The sequence below is a fragment of the Ischnura elegans genome, chromosome 1 (genome assembly GCF_921293095.1).
Source record: "Ischnura elegans chromosome 1, ioIscEleg1.1, whole genome shotgun sequence".
Lineage (NCBI taxonomy): Eukaryota > Metazoa > Arthropoda > Insecta > Odonata > Coenagrionidae > Ischnura > Ischnura elegans.
The window spans coordinates 16,224,101-16,239,845 of NC_060246.1; the positions used below are offsets into that span (position 1 = coordinate 16,224,101).

Here is a 15,745-nt window from a genome sequence, read left to right on the forward strand (position 1 = left end):
TAAATCATCAGTATCAGTATCATCAGTGTCATCAATATTTTCCACAACATATCGCCTCACACCTGGTTGTACCGATGTTGCTTGTTGTTTTATTATTTACTGAATTAAATTTTGCTTCACTATAGAATTTTTGTTCCTTTGAAACATTCACGTTGCTCCAAAACTCAGCGATAGTATGTTAAGATCGATTATTTCAACTGCAACCGAATTTAAACAAGGTATCGAAGCATTGAAATAAGTTATTTTCATTGCAAAAACGAGATGAAACGAATTGAGGATCGAAATAATGTAAATCGTCGCGTAAAATGCTCATTTGACAATGAAGTACCTTATACTGTCGATAAATCGGCAGGGTTCTGTATTAAAGTACAATTAAAGTCCGTTGAGTGATAAAAATCTACGCCTTTGTAATCACAACATGACTTTGAAAACGGCGCAAGGCTTGAGGCGTCAATCTTTCGTCACTTGGTTACCCCTGTGATTTTTTCCAATTCAATATTGGCCCCAAGCGCTGTAGCCTATGTGTACCTTGTATATATTCCCTGAAGGCGTTGTCGAAAGCGCCAGCAATCATATTAACTTGATTTTGAGTTCCTTTGATCACGTAAGGCAACGATCTTAAATGACGATTGACGAACTATCTCCAACGGAGGAGACATGTAGCGGTCATCTCCGCGTAAATAACTCCGGTACTATGGTTACTATTGGAAAATCGATACTCTTTTTTCGACTCAGCGATGACTCCTCCATTATTGGTAAGTTGTAACATGATATAAGATCCAAACGCGTAGCCAAAGGAGGGGGGGCTTCACTGCAGTTGCAGATACAGATGGGGGTGGTGGCTGGTGGCGCCCCCCCCTTTCGGGTCCTCCCGTATTGCCGAACACTCCAAGACCACAATTGTAACTTTTTTAGGTCATAAGATGGCATTGTCTTTTACATGCATATAATCACTTTTTTTAATGTTCTTATACTTTGCCTGTGACTGTCATTTTTTATTACGACAAAAGTAAAGACAACTCAAGAAATATTTTGCGCCCCCCTTGAGTTTTTTCTGCATCCGCTACTGGGCTTCAGGAGGTCTTTAGCCCCGTAAATACTTTTTTACCTTGCGGAATCATCAAACGAAAAATGTAGCCGATATGATGTTTTATGCGAGGACTTTTTTTGCGTAAATTTTAAGTTTTACAAAATTGTAATTGTAAGCCGTTGGTTACATGCGTTAATAAAAGTCATAGGTAATCATTTTCTAAAGCAGTGAAGAACATTTGCCTAATTTGGTCGAAATGGGTGACCCAAGCGGGAAAACACTCTCCTGGTCAAATTTGGGCGGGATGACCAAACTATATAAAAATGCATTGTTCGAGAGTCAGTGAAGGGTGGGGGTTTGGGAGCTTCACCCCACACCTAAATATTTCTCCCTAATAGCTACTACCCGCGATACATCTGCTGAGGAGACCACTAAGCCAAAGGGCACATATCCTCTGACACTCCATTTATCGATATAAATAAATTTCATGACAGCCTGTAACCAACGATGGCGACATTACCTCGGAGACGTTTTTATTAAGCTTACGTAAGTTGACCCCGATAGAGAACCTAGATGTTTTAACAACAGTTGCTGATTCGAGTCTTCGTGAAGAATTCAAATAATAAAAGAGAAGGCTGAATATTTTCTGTATATTTTTTACTTTTTCCAGGGGAATCGTCCCTAATTTTCCACTGGAGAGCAATCTAGTGGAGACGCGGAGAGTTAAAAAAAATGATAAATATATAACTTTTCAATAAATTGTACTTTTCTGTTTATTGAACGAATCTATTCTCAGCTCTTAACGAGATGAGTAGGTAATGATCAAACTACGACTACATGCTCACTGAAATAGGTAATAACTCAAAATTAGTGCTGTAAAGATAAATATAGTTTAACTTTCATCTCTATGCGAACGAAATAAATATCTGACTTGATGAATCCGCATATCACCCAAGCGCCCCCGCAACTAATTTCTGGCAGCGTGGCTGATGGAGTCCTTCGTCATAAAGTTACTCGAAACCAGGTTAACTTCAATGCAGGCGCTTTCGACCCAAGAAAACTACCGTGTCGTGCTACTACTTCAACTATTGCTGCGGCAGAGACATGCAGACGCGTCTATTTCCGCTGGAGACACGCTTGCTGGTCCATTTGAGTTGGAAGCTGGGTGGGAGGGTGAACCAAATGCTTTGTCGATCGGGCCTCCCACCGGATTGGAACGCAGACAGCCCTCGTCCCAAGAGAAACATCGGCCCGCAATGCCCACGGAGAAGAACAACAAACAAACAAAAGCGACACGTATCCCGCGCTCGGTCGCCATCGCACTCTACACCTTCGCTCGCCCCGTCCGTCCATCTCCGGAGCTTCCCACAGCCGTCCCTAGATGACTCTGCACATCTCCTCCTTATATCGGCATATTTCCCCTTTTCATTTGTCACTGTTGCGCACAAAGGCCGACAGTGACACCTGACCTCGGCGACAGACAGAAAGAGCCTTGGGCCCGTCGCTCCGTGGAAATATGACATATTCTGCCTCCTTCATCCACATGCCACCTTCACTCGCTTAATCCGTGGCAAGATGCGGTTGTAAAGGCTCTGGGAAACGTGATGGGACTGCCTTCGCATACGTATTCATATCATTCGTATTAAAGGCCGTCCCATTCAAGCGCTTCGATGGCCGTGGTCACGTGGAAATATTGTTTGGCCTCTAAGGACTTGTCGCCGTGACTACACATTTCCAAACAAACACTTCATTCCAAAACTGTGAATTAATGGTTTAAAAAATAACTCTTACGAATAATTAATAGATCAGAATTTCTTGTCATATATTGTAGCATACATATAAGCTTGATATTTCTTAAAATTTCGAGCTTATATTTAGACATATAAGTTTGAAAATTCATACTACATATAAGCTTGAAAAATATTTTAAATAAACATTTTCAAACTGCTTTAACCTCATAAGAACAAGAGCGAGAGTCAACTTCTGCGCATGCGAACAAGATTGAAATGGTACAAGTCCAGGTCACCTGACACTTTATTGGTCTAATTGACTGCCCGCGACCATTTTTTAATTATATCCCATTCTCAAAAAGGAAAAGTGTCAATATTTTCATAAAACTATTAATATGCTGTAAACTATTAACATTCCTCTATATTATGCTTCTACTAAAGTTGTGGGTTTTAATGTTGGCCTCATTTTTTTGTTGCTGATCTTCTGAGCTCTAGTTTGCATTAAATGAATTTTATTCTAAGGTTTAAGCCGGTCTTACCTTGTACGCATTTTTGTTAAGTTTACATAAGTTGACTCCGATGGAGGACCAGGGTATTATAACAATAATTTCAGACTCGAGTCTAGTATATTTCTGACAGTCGCCAGGGGAATCGTCCCTAATTTTCCACTGGAGAGCAATCTAGTAGAGATGCGGAATATCATTCACCATAATATCAACATGTTACGATATATATATGGGTAGATGGCATTTATTAAATGTTTAGATCCATAGAAAAATATTTGTATTTGCAGGTCCTTTCCGTAAAACGAGGCCATATGTATGGCCGGCCGTAAGTTTCGTGTGGCCTGGCCTGAAATGGCGTCTCCTAGTGATTCTAATTTATGTCGGTCATTCGTCTCAACGACTTAAGTATGAAAACTATTAACTGCACAGCAACTTCCTGCACACTTAGAGTATTAGAAATGTGATCAGGTACTAGGAAAGTTAACAAAATAAAATCCGCCAGAATGTTGGTCATATATTTTTAAATATTTATGGCGTGCATTTAGTAACATGTACTCAATAACGTCCGCTGTCGACGGAGAATGAGTAATAGTTCGTTGTCTCTCCAACAGTGACGTTGTCAGCTATATCATAGCCGTGTCAACATGGTAAAGCAGGCTTGCGCGTGACGCAGTGGTGAAGATGCCGCGAGCATTCACGAAGTATTCTTTTATTACTATAGTGCTTGAAAATTCAACCGTCTTCACTTTAGTGGCAACAACTTCACAATTGCCTTTTATCTACATATTTGGTTGTCAATATAGGGTTATAAGCCATACACACGAATTTTTAGTCAATTATTAGGATTCATAGAGTATTCATATCATCGTGGAGACTATCGAAAAATATAATACATAGTTTAACGTAGGAGCACAAAGTACTTTCTGTTTCATAGGTATGGTATTTATCCCGACAAGAAATAAAAACGACTATATCATGCGTTTTCCGTGTTATATTATGATTCCTTTAATTCTTGCAAAGATTAAGGAAGGATTGTTACCATTAAGATGGTCCCTATTCTAATTGCAATCACCTTTGTGATTTTAATCCTATTACCTTCTTCTTAACGTTGTAAATTAGCTTATAAATAAAGCTAATAGAAAGGTAAATAAATAAATGATAAAATACGGTTTTATAAATATACCAATGATCTGTAAATCGACGTTTTCGTAAATATTTATAAAAATACGTCAATTTATATTCCTCGTAATTTTTATAGCTTGTGTCATCAGACGCTGATAAGGTCGTGAGGATTCCTATTGGGATTTACTCGTAGATTGGCAGCTGTCAGTTTTCTACTTAATAGCAGTGAACAAGCTCGTTTAATAATTCAAAGCCTAAGCCATGGCAGTTAACTTTCACAATGCGTAGCCATGTTCTTGAGGATAATGACTTTTGGAGATTTCTACGAGTGAAACTTTAGTTACAGTTCCTTTAAAATTTGGTGGTCCCGTCGCGGACGTCTTTTTTGCGTGGTTGCGTCTATTTTGGAGATATACCGATACACGGGGGTGTGGGTTGAAATTGCTTGAATTTTTTCTTGGTACTTGACTTCATTCAAGGTCTATGCTTGACTCAATCTGAAGCGCTTCTTCACTCCTCCCAAGTTCCCCAACCACATCCACTTTCCACTCGCTGGCGTTCTGCGCAAAGGGCTACCAAAGTTTTCATCGCACTGTATTAAGATCTATCTCCCCTGATACTTCGTGTGGGTACAACTGGAGACTTCAACGCTCGATGCTAGCAGTAACAGTTGATGGCACCGTGTCTGCGTGTGATAAGAAATACAGCCATTGGACAACCATGCATACATTGCCCATGAGGCCAAGATGCCCCACATCTTGTAAGCCATCTCTGCCCTCGCCAGCGTGAAGAAGCTCATTGGGTGATTGTTGACGTTGCTTGCGATTCCATACGCTTTTTTTTTCAAAATTTCCTCTGCTTTTATCTTTACTGTTAATCGTTTCCTGATTTTAAATAATTTTCTTTTAGTTTCCTACAGTTATGTGATTCATAAATTGCCTTAAAAATTGAAATTAATGCGCAAACGTTAATTTCTCCGATCTCACCATTAATGTGGGAAACGAATCACTCCTAGTAACGGAAACGAAAATGTAAATACCCAGGAAACGCAGTACATATTTCACGTACGTGAATTGGCAGTGCCAATAAAAAATCTTGTGCTTAACTTCTGATCTGTATCCGTCCCATTATATCTCGATACGTTCGGAGTTGTGGAATTGTGCTGTTCATGGTTAGCTACGGTTGGCGAGTGAACAGTGAGAATAGAATGCAATTATGACGCGGAACATAAGTACGTGATGCCTTCGCAAATTTTTCAACTTGGGAAGCGAAAAAATTAAATGGTCTAATTTAACTATTGCACGTAGAGTAAAGCCACGGCCGGGACAAAAATATGGATAGTTTGAGCGAGCCTTCAGACTATGCACGACGTTTTCAAATCCATCTACTTTAAGGGGATGTTCTGTTCCCATTCCATTCAACCCTCGTGCATATTACCCTACCTAATACACATCGTCACTTTTCGTCATCACGAATCACTTCCCTCATTTCCATTTCACCTAAACCCTCCACCACTTCCTTTCCCGAAAATCTACTCCCACCCTTTTCAAATGTATAATTAGGCATTCAAGTATCATTGAAGTACAGTCCATGTGCCTTGAATTGGCGTTATGTGCTGAAATCTAAATCGGTCAACGCAGAAGAGTGTCGAAACAAGACAAAGCGATTTTATCGTGTTAAAGATGGAGTTACTGTTAACTCATGTCAGGGGAGAGGTCGTGTCTTTGCTCATCGGCGTGACGCAGTTCAAAGGTGAGGGTGGATAAATTTTTGAATCAGCGCTATGAAATGGGAGTTAGCTCAGTTGCTCGGTGGCCAGGTGAGGAGAGTGTTGAATTTTGATACTTGGGAGTGGTGTGCTTTTTCCGGCAAGTGAAGCTTTATTGCCCGCTTCCAATATTCTGTAGCACGAGGATAGTGAATTGTGCTCGTAATGCACGCGAATCGTTCGTTGTGCTCCATGAATTAGCATATTTCTCTATGAGCAGTTGGAAATAATCTCAGGTCATTGTGTTGAATGTGTGTGCGTGCGATTGTGTGTGTGGAATCACATCGGGAGAATAGTGTAATTACGTGATTATTGGTGCCGTGAGAGTCATAGAAAAGGAACAACCTACTCTGCGGCCCACGAATAATAGAATATGGCTTCATGCCCATCGAGTGAGGAAAAATGGCTCCACTTCAAAGGTAACTCTACAAGTAATGACAATAATCGCATTTAAAACTAATTTCCAACCGGATATAAGCAGTTTTTTAAAATAAGAATACCATTAAAATTGGCCTAATGAATAACATTGATTGTGAGTACATTTCGATTTCTTTACGCGATGCGTATATGGTAAATTGAATTCATCCGTTCTAATATTTTTCTGAACGATAACGCCGTGCATTTTCCATATCTCACTACTGTTCGCGCAAGAGTCGGCCTAACTTCCTCTCTGGACGGACGATAGGTACTTTACATCGTTGTAGTGTGTGCCAATATAAATCGATCATAAATATATTATGCGTGCTGAAGGAGTGAGGGAGGGGGCCTACCTCCTCCCCGAAATGGGGAAAATGATGAAGAGATTGATTGTCGTTGACTGAATGCTAATTCAGTTAAATGAATCATTCGGGAGGGCATAGCCGCGACGTATGCACTGATACTCTGACATAGTTATATACATATTGACATTCGTACATATTTAAGTACAATATATAATGAGGTGACCATTTTTTTATATTTCTAAAGCTTACCTTAAATTGATTTTATCCCCCGGATGTAGTATCGATACATCATCCTAAACTACTGATAAGCAGGGTGAATTTGAGAGATAGAATTTTGCAAATCACGTAGTGGAAAGTACAGCCACACCATGAATATGTAGAGAGAATATGGGTTCCGGCGCAGGACCACTTGATCCGTGAACTTAACCCATTCGCGCCGGCCTCCTTCATGGAAAGTTGGTTTTGCCTCTACGAAGGCTTTGAACATTTCTTTTTCGCCCTCTACGTAGTTGTTTCTCGGCAAGGAATGGTCCAGGTAGTCGCTTCCTTCACTTAATGACCTTGCCTAGCGAAGGCAAGAATGAATATGCACTGCATTCCTTAAAAATTTCAAATACGCTACAATTATGTATGCAACGGTATTCACTTAGAAACATTTCATGTTCCGTTTCATGTCCCGCAGTATTGAGAATATTCTGGAACGTCAACCTTTTTGGAAGCGTTCAATGGATATAGGCCAGTAAATCAATTTGAAATTGGACCTCCGTCATTGGACGATGCTAAACGATAGATTGATCTGAGGACCAATCAAATCAAAGCGGCGCCTCCTGTCGACTATATAAAGCCGCGAATTCCTTTATTTTCCTCACGTTCCGGACAGGACACCGACGCGTCATTCAACGCAGAAGCAATTGAAGATTCAACGGACGTGATCGGGACAGGGATTTGGAACGATTGAGAGGTCCGATTGGGTCTAACCCACGGCAGCCAATCACTCGCACCCACTTTCGGAAGGAGTCTCCTCGCCCGGGGAAACAAGGCTCGCTGTTCCGGCCTGGAGAGAGTAGCTTTCCGATCTGGAGATCGGAAGTGGAGAAGCCTTCGGCTGGTACACAAAGACCCCCTCAGTAGCCACCGACCAGTGGTTCGGCCTGGCTGAGGGCCCCAAAAAGCACACATCCCTGACCATTGCACGCCTTTTGCACTCTTAAGGCAGGTCAGGGCATCGAACTCAGAACCCCGTCCCACACAGACAATGGCGAGGCCTGGCTAACTGAGTCCCCGGTTCTCACACGCTGGGGCAGAATTGGGTCGTTGTTATGCACTCTCTTGCGGGGGAGTGCTCCAATAGGTTCACTGGGGTTGGGGTTAGTGGGTATAGGTCGGAAAGGCAGATACACTAACGTCAGTAAACGAAACTCTTGAGGTCTCCTAAAAACCATACATCTAACCATAGAATTCACAGCAAAACAGCGTATACTAAATATTCACAAAGGATGGTATTTAAGCCTGTTTTTTCCATCACATTTTAACGCCATATAGTAGCCTAGTTCACTTTTCAATGATACATTCTTTTAATTTGAAAAACGTTTGAAAAATTATTTTAGAGTGAGCAATACGCTTTGCCCGAAATCGAAAGTTATTATTGTTTACTTGTAGCCTCTCGAGGAATAAATCAAACCCTGAAATATTGAAACTTATCTTTCGATATTTTAACACCCTCTAATTGATGCGTAAAGGGATCTATATTAGTTCGAACTAGTTATCTTGAAGCGTACTCAGAGTAAGGATTGGGGTAGAGGGCGCTTTCAGGCTGCGCAGTAGCAGATTCTGTGGTCAACATGGTTACCACGTGCTCGTGGGAAGAAGTGCGGGAATCCTTACTCTTCTTGTGGGAAGAAGTGCGGGAACTGTGGGATGTAAGTGCGGGATCTTGACTACATGCGCAGTAGCCAAAGCGCACTCTCCCCCATCCTTACTCTGAGGAAGCGTACCGTATCTTTCCCTCAAGTTCGTCATAAGTCGAAAGGTTGTTACACTAACTGCTAGTGAAATGAAACGATCGGGGATCCGTAAATATCATACCAGCTTTCAATCAAGTTTTCTCCACGCGCACAGTATCCGTTACTTTCTGGTATTTAAACGCAAGTATTTCTGAATCCGTAATGGCGTGGTTCATGAACTGATGTGTACAGGTTGTTCGTCGCGTATTTGTTCGTTTCCGTTGACCTATAATACCATGCAGACCATCCTTTACTTTACACGCATGAAATCTTTTTCTGATGACATTTACCTTCTAATGATCTTTCGAATCAATAATGTTTTTGATCGCGAATTGGACGCTAATACCTACTAAGGATCCATCAGCTGACACTGGCTATTACCATTTTAAGATTAATTTTTCATTTTCCAATTATTTACACCCTTTCGATGAATTTATTCTCTAATTTTGACTTTTTGTGATGATAGCAGCAAATTTCTGAGCGTTTGCAGTTTTAGAGAACGACTATTTACGATTGTAAGTACCGATTTAGAGGCCTTGTCGGTATCGCACACACCCCACCCCAACTACAGTTGGGTTTGCTTGTTAAACGAGCTATCATGTTAATAAACATTTTCAAATGGGAATTAGTTTTTTCTCAGCGCGTTTTTAATTGCCCGATTTCGTTGCCGCCATCGGACCTGCGAACATTGAAAGACTATTTAATTAACCTTTGCCTCTGTGTCCGTGTCTAAAAATCTAAAGTCTAAGTAAAATATTTTCAGTTTCAGTATTCCGAGTGTTCGTGGTTTGGAGTGACCCATTTGGAATTTACAGTTCAGTTCGCACTTTCCGCTAATCATAACAGAAATACAATTTCAAACAAAATGGGAAGACATTTGAGGAGTTCAGTAAGTCCAAAGCTATAATTACGTTAGTTACGACGACAAGATATTTAAATGAGGCCGTACTATACTTGAGTGGCAGTTATTTATCGCCTTCACCGTTTTTTTGTGTGTAGATTTTGAGAGCGTGATAGACCTACTATTATGAAATACTACGATGGGGTCTTCGGCGACGCATAATCGGTCCGCTACGCATTCGCTTTGGCGACCACTTTCCCATCCTCGGACACCCTGTTTTTGGGTGGATTTAAATTTCATGAAGCATGCCACCGAACCACTTTAAATTAAAATATCAATATTTGCGATGCAGGGGAATTTTTAACCTTATAGTTTTCGTTTCACTAACATTCAATTAAATACATCACCATGCATACACGACATACGATGGACCCAACCACGAAGTTCTTCCCCCAAGTTTTTCGACGTATGTCTTTGCCAACGTTTCTCGTGGAATAGGGGTTCACTTTGTCGGGCTATCCACGAATGTAGCGGATAGTGTGAATACGTTAAGCTAGAGCTCACCCCAGATTATCGTTATTCGGGGTACATACCGAGTAAGGCATGGAAACCGTAAATTCCCGTAATAACGGAGAAAAGGTGACAACATGAGCCGCGGGTGAACCACTTTCGTTTCATTAATGGTTTCTCACAATGCTCAAGAGAGGGGACGGTCTTAGTTAGCCTCATAAAAATGAGGACACAACTTTGTGTTTTCCAGTGGTTTATTATAAAATTCTACATCTATAGTTTCGGTCACAATACCGTCGTCCGATATTATATTCAAATCCGTTGAGACGTTGTATATCTACGTCTACCTAGTACCCTGCGAGCTACCTCTAGGGTGTTTAGCCGGGGGCGACCAAAAGGATAGAAAAATGGAAAAAGAAAAACATTCCATGAGTCACGCTAGCGAGTGACGCCATATGCTGAATTGATCGAGACACGGTTGCTACCCTCAATAGAACAAGGAAAGAATGGCATTTTAAATCTCTTTGTATATCAGTCTATTTTCTTAGTTTCCTCTCGTGATCACCTCTACCATAATACGACGGTAAATGAAGGATATTTTTCACGTCGTCCAGGAAACACTCTTCCTCTAATTTACTTGGTAAATTTAGCCTTTACTTTGCTATACCCTCCTGTAAATATTTCCATCCTAACTCACCTAATATATATTGTAAGCTCTGCACTTTTTATCGTAACAACTCATCGCATATCTGACCGCCGTACGCTATACCGTGTTGATTTCAGCTATCAGTCCTTGATGAGTGTCCCACGCGCTTGCAGCAATATCCAAGTTGAGGCCTTGCTAGAGTCAGGTAGCTTTGTCTCTCTCACCATTCTAAGGCATTTATCGAGAATTTTCTTCACAAATTCCAGTTTACGATTGGCTCTTCCGCATACTTTGTTTATTTGTTTTCTCTCACGAGAGATCCCGAGTAATGGTGAGCCCTAACCATTTACGAACTTACGGTGAATTGCAAGAAGACCAGCGAGAATGCGTGGACGTGAGATGGCAAAATAGCCCCTGCCCTAATTTCGTTCATGCATTCGCGCAAGTCCTCGCCATTTTAGAAATTAATGCAGCTCTAACCTGCGCAATTCCGTGCCCCGTGTAAAACGGCCATTAGGAATGGTTCGTGAGATGGAATATCTTTGGTCACCAGTTTATGGTAGTGTACACCACTTTAATTTTTGCCGTATCTCAAGAAGTGGCAGATACGTCGTTCGTTTAAGATATAGTTGCTCAATCCTATTAGTTAAAATGATATCGCCAATGGAGACCTAATTATTACATTTTTTGAGCTATTTGCTTTAAAATTTTGAGTTCATAGTTAAAACTGAAATTGGATGAGGGTGTTCATAAGGCGATTCACCATGAAATGCTTCCTTGGGTGAAATGTCTGGGAACAAAATTGCTCACGACATTTTCTTCCACGAGGCATGTGGGGGGGGGGGGGCTTCAATCCCTCCCCCAAAATTGTTTCCTTTGTTGCGACTGCCCGCGATACATCCGCTGAGGTGGCCACTTTCCGAAGTATCGTATCGTAATGACGTATCCTTTGACATTCCGTTTTCTGTACACTGATATTTCATAATGTCAGCAAATAAACTTATCTGAACTAAATACCTCACAACAAACTTTACTACTTTACCTTACCACTAACTACACTCATGCAATTTAACGAAACAGTGGTAAACCGAATACGCGACTTTATGAGTGATTTTGAGCAAGAAGTAGTTCTTCACGGAACTGGCTCCGATGCCCTTAAAGTGACATCAGATGTTCCACAAGGAGGGGCAATGGGCCCCCTTTTGTTCCTTGTATACATTAATGACCTCTGCTCCCGAATTAGCAATTAAATATGTTAATTTGCGGACGACGCTGTCATCTATCGCAAAAGTAGTGATCACCCTGACTTTGAAATTCTATCATCGGATTTTAAAAACCGTCATGCGTGGAGCCAAGAGTGGCGACTCGTGCTTAATCTGAGCAAATGCTTGGCGATACATCGCTTGCGGAAGTTGTCAACTATTCCCATGTATATAGTGTAAACATAAAGGCGATGGATGAAGTATCTAGGAGTCGTACCCAGCGAAGGGCAGGGGAGGCAGATGCCCCCCAGAAGCAAAAATCGCAAAAGTCTTTAAGCAAAATCAGCACTGAATTGAAACGAAAGTATTCAACAAAATTTCTTTAAACCCATGAAAAATCATATGTATTAGTAGAAGAAATTTAGCTAAAATAAAACAATTTTTTCAAGGAAATAATCTCATAAACTAATGAAGCGCTGTTATAATTTTCCTGAAATATTGGTTTGATTCACCTTTTCTATGCTAAAATGTCACAACTTGGCGTACACTCCCCTAGACCATGGCTTGCCCCTCCCTTGACCATGACTTGCCCCCCTCCCCCTAGTTATGATCCTGGGTGCGCTCTTGCTAGGAGTTACGATAACTTCAAACCTATGGTGGGGGACACACGTTAGAAATATTTGTGGCAGAGTCCTGAAGACAGCAGGATTCGTCAAGCGTACTATAGTGGGAAATTTTTCGGTAGAGAAAGTGAGAGAGAGGTGCTATTTCGCACTCTTCCGGTCACGCCTTAAATATGCAGCAAGAAAATGGGATCCGGTGCAGAAAGACTTAATTAAATGCATAGGGAAGCCCCGGGATTCGTCAAAAACCTGCTACGGGCGTACAGAAAGTGTTGCACAGATGAACGAAACACACGAATTAGGTTGGGAGCCGCAGGTGACTCGGAGGCTGCGCGCAAGGCTTAGATTGCTCCAGCAATTGAGAATTGATACCTTTAAGAGCGACACGGAGAAAATCCTATTAAACCCCACTACATTTCCATGTCCGACAGAAACGATAAATTATGAGAAATATTTTGCCAAAGGGTATGGGAATTTGTTTTTTCTCCGCACGATACAGGACTTAAATATATTCTATGCGTAAGTAAATTCGTTGGAGCATTTCTTTTTTTACATGTAAACTGCTGGTTTTCTAACAACCCCCGCCACATGGCTACTGAGGTGACATGCGTAGTAGTGTGTAGATGTATTAAAATGATGATGAAATAACAGTAATAATTATACACTTACAAACGAAATAGATGTCACCCATTCTTTCAAATTTATTAATCACGCTCACCCGTGATTTTGCTGTGATGTATTTAGGTGCAATGGTGGATCCAGGATAGGGACAAGTGGGTGGTAACCTCCCAGCAGTTTAGGGGTCCGAACAAAATTACCATTCTATCAAGTGTAAATTGCAGTGACGTAACTAGGAATATGTTTTGGGGGGATGGTTGAACTTGGGAGTCAACACCCCCAGTTAACGGGGACTCTGGACCCCCCAACCTAGGTTACGGGGGGTCCTGGGTAATTCTAATGACATGCCTGGACAGGGGCGCTGCTAGGAATTAAGGCTAGGGGGGATTTTAGGCGCAACTAGACCTGAGGTGTGTGGTATACCCGCCAGGATAAGCGGAAGGTACGGGGACCCTCCCTAGAAAATTTTTCAGATAAATGGTTCAAAATGGTGAGTTTTATGGCTTTCTTAGGGATATATTATTTATCCTTACACTCATATATAATTGTATTTATTAAATTAAGTAATATGGATTAAACTTAAAAGTTTCTCTCAGCTCTGGGGGGGTTTTATCCCCCAAACCTCCCCCCCTCGCTGCGCCACTGTGGCTGGAAATACATTCTATATCATTATAAATGGTCTTTAACTTTAAGAAGATGCTGTTAAATTTGAAAACTACGAATATCGATCGAAGTACAATTATTAATTTTACTATGGGGTTATGACAATGTATTCAACTACGAGTGTGTCTGGTTATTTAGTGTGAATTGTTGTTACCATGAGAAGGAATTTTACTCAACGGAGATTAGACAGTAATTAGTCGAAAGAACCCGGAGATAAAACCACTGCCAATTCCCCTGTTTATTCCCCTCTCCATGAATGAATGTTTAGAAATAAATGTTTTAACTTCATATAGAGTCACCATTATTATAACTTCAACATTTAACTTTAATATTTTCTATTTTATTGTCAGTCACTTCGTAGGCGGTGCAATGTAAATTTGATTTAACTGCGAGAAAAACTCCTCCAGCTGTCTTGTTGCGTCAATCGCATCAGTAGATTTTATATCCTGGAGGAAAACTTTGCTATCGCTTATATCCTCTGTTAGCCAGTTCTCTGATCCTATGACCATACCTGAGTCCTGAAATTAATGTTCGTTTTTAACGCTATGGCAATTGACTACGACATGTTAATGCCATATTTTGTAGATTGAGTTTAGGATGCTTCTTTTCCACGATAATGTTTATTAGGAATAATTTAAGCAGTAATATACATAGAGTTTTGACTGAATTCACCTATTTTAAATATTTCATCCTTTGCTAGCATAGCTTAGATAGAAGAGAAATTACTTGTGAATGTCTGTAATTTCAAATGAAATATTGCTATTGTGATCAAGTAGTGTTCTTTTAGATTTGTTATCTTATCTGTTAACACAGTGCTATAGCAGGGAAAAAATCTTTCTGAGTCCACATTTGCAGAGGGAATCCAAATTGCTTAAAGGCACTTAGATGCAAACGATGTCTCAGACATTTGAGCTCCTGGATTGTTTTAATTATATCCACTGAACCCCGTGAATTTTGCTTTTGTAGTAATTTCTGTAATTCTCCCAACCCCAACATCAACGTCTCTGTCTCTTTTGATTCCAGCCCATGAATTTTTTGTCTTTAAGTCAGGGTTCATGTCTGTGGACGGAACTTCTTGGGGATCAAAAACTGAGATCTTTTCAAATACCTATTTTTCTGCTTAGGTCTTCTACCATAAGAGAACTAAGTTTGGTTGATGCCTTTTCAGCCATCTGCATACGTATTGACTTTACAGCAGCTGCTTTAGAGGTTGTCATGTTATGCAGATGTAATAAGTGGTTTTATCAAAAAAAGTAATCTTATGAATATTCTCGAGGCTCATTAGCATTCTTAACCCTTTCAAAACAGTGGAGTTCTCTCCTTAACATGAATGCAGGACTGCGCCCCAAAAGACTCTTCGGTCCCCTCTGTATGGAGCATTCATGTTGGACATTTGTTGAGAATGGTCTTGCGGAGAGAATGGTCTCTCAGCACCAACCTCTTTTGATCCTTCCTAGTGGGGATTTCGCATTGTCTTGGGCTCCGAGGGTAGTTGGTCTCCCTCCTTTCGCGGTTATAACCCTACCAGCGGCATTGACTCGCCGTCATCTCATGCATTGTTTATATGAATTAGCTATAATATGGATGATTGTTGCTTGCACGTAAATTGCAGACTTACAATTGAATTCCTCGTTTTATTCTGAGAATTTTAGAATTTTGAATGAAACTCTACCGTCAGCATTAACGAATTTAATGCATTAACAATATCCATGTTGATTTTATACTGAAATCGAGATATAAGTTAGTATTTATGGTAGAATT

At 40.7% G+C, this 15,745-nt stretch overlaps 1 protein-coding gene across 3 annotated transcripts in view; it reads left to right on the forward strand.

Moving 5' to 3' along the window:
• Positions 1-15,745, forward strand: part of LOC124156207 (LIM/homeobox protein Awh) — a 119,581-nt gene that overhangs the window by 88,903 nt on the left and 14,933 nt on the right. The window contains exon 1 of one of the 3 annotated variants that reach the window (XM_046530611.1): positions 6,225-6,575. The exons of the other annotated variants lie outside the window; for them this stretch is intronic. Coding sequence (XP_046386567.1) covers positions 6,559-6,575 — 17 coding nt within the window. The 5' untranslated portion in view covers positions 6,225-6,558. Of the gene's footprint in view, positions 1-6,224; positions 6,576-15,745 lie in introns of those variants that run through there. 3 annotated transcript variants of the gene reach the window in all.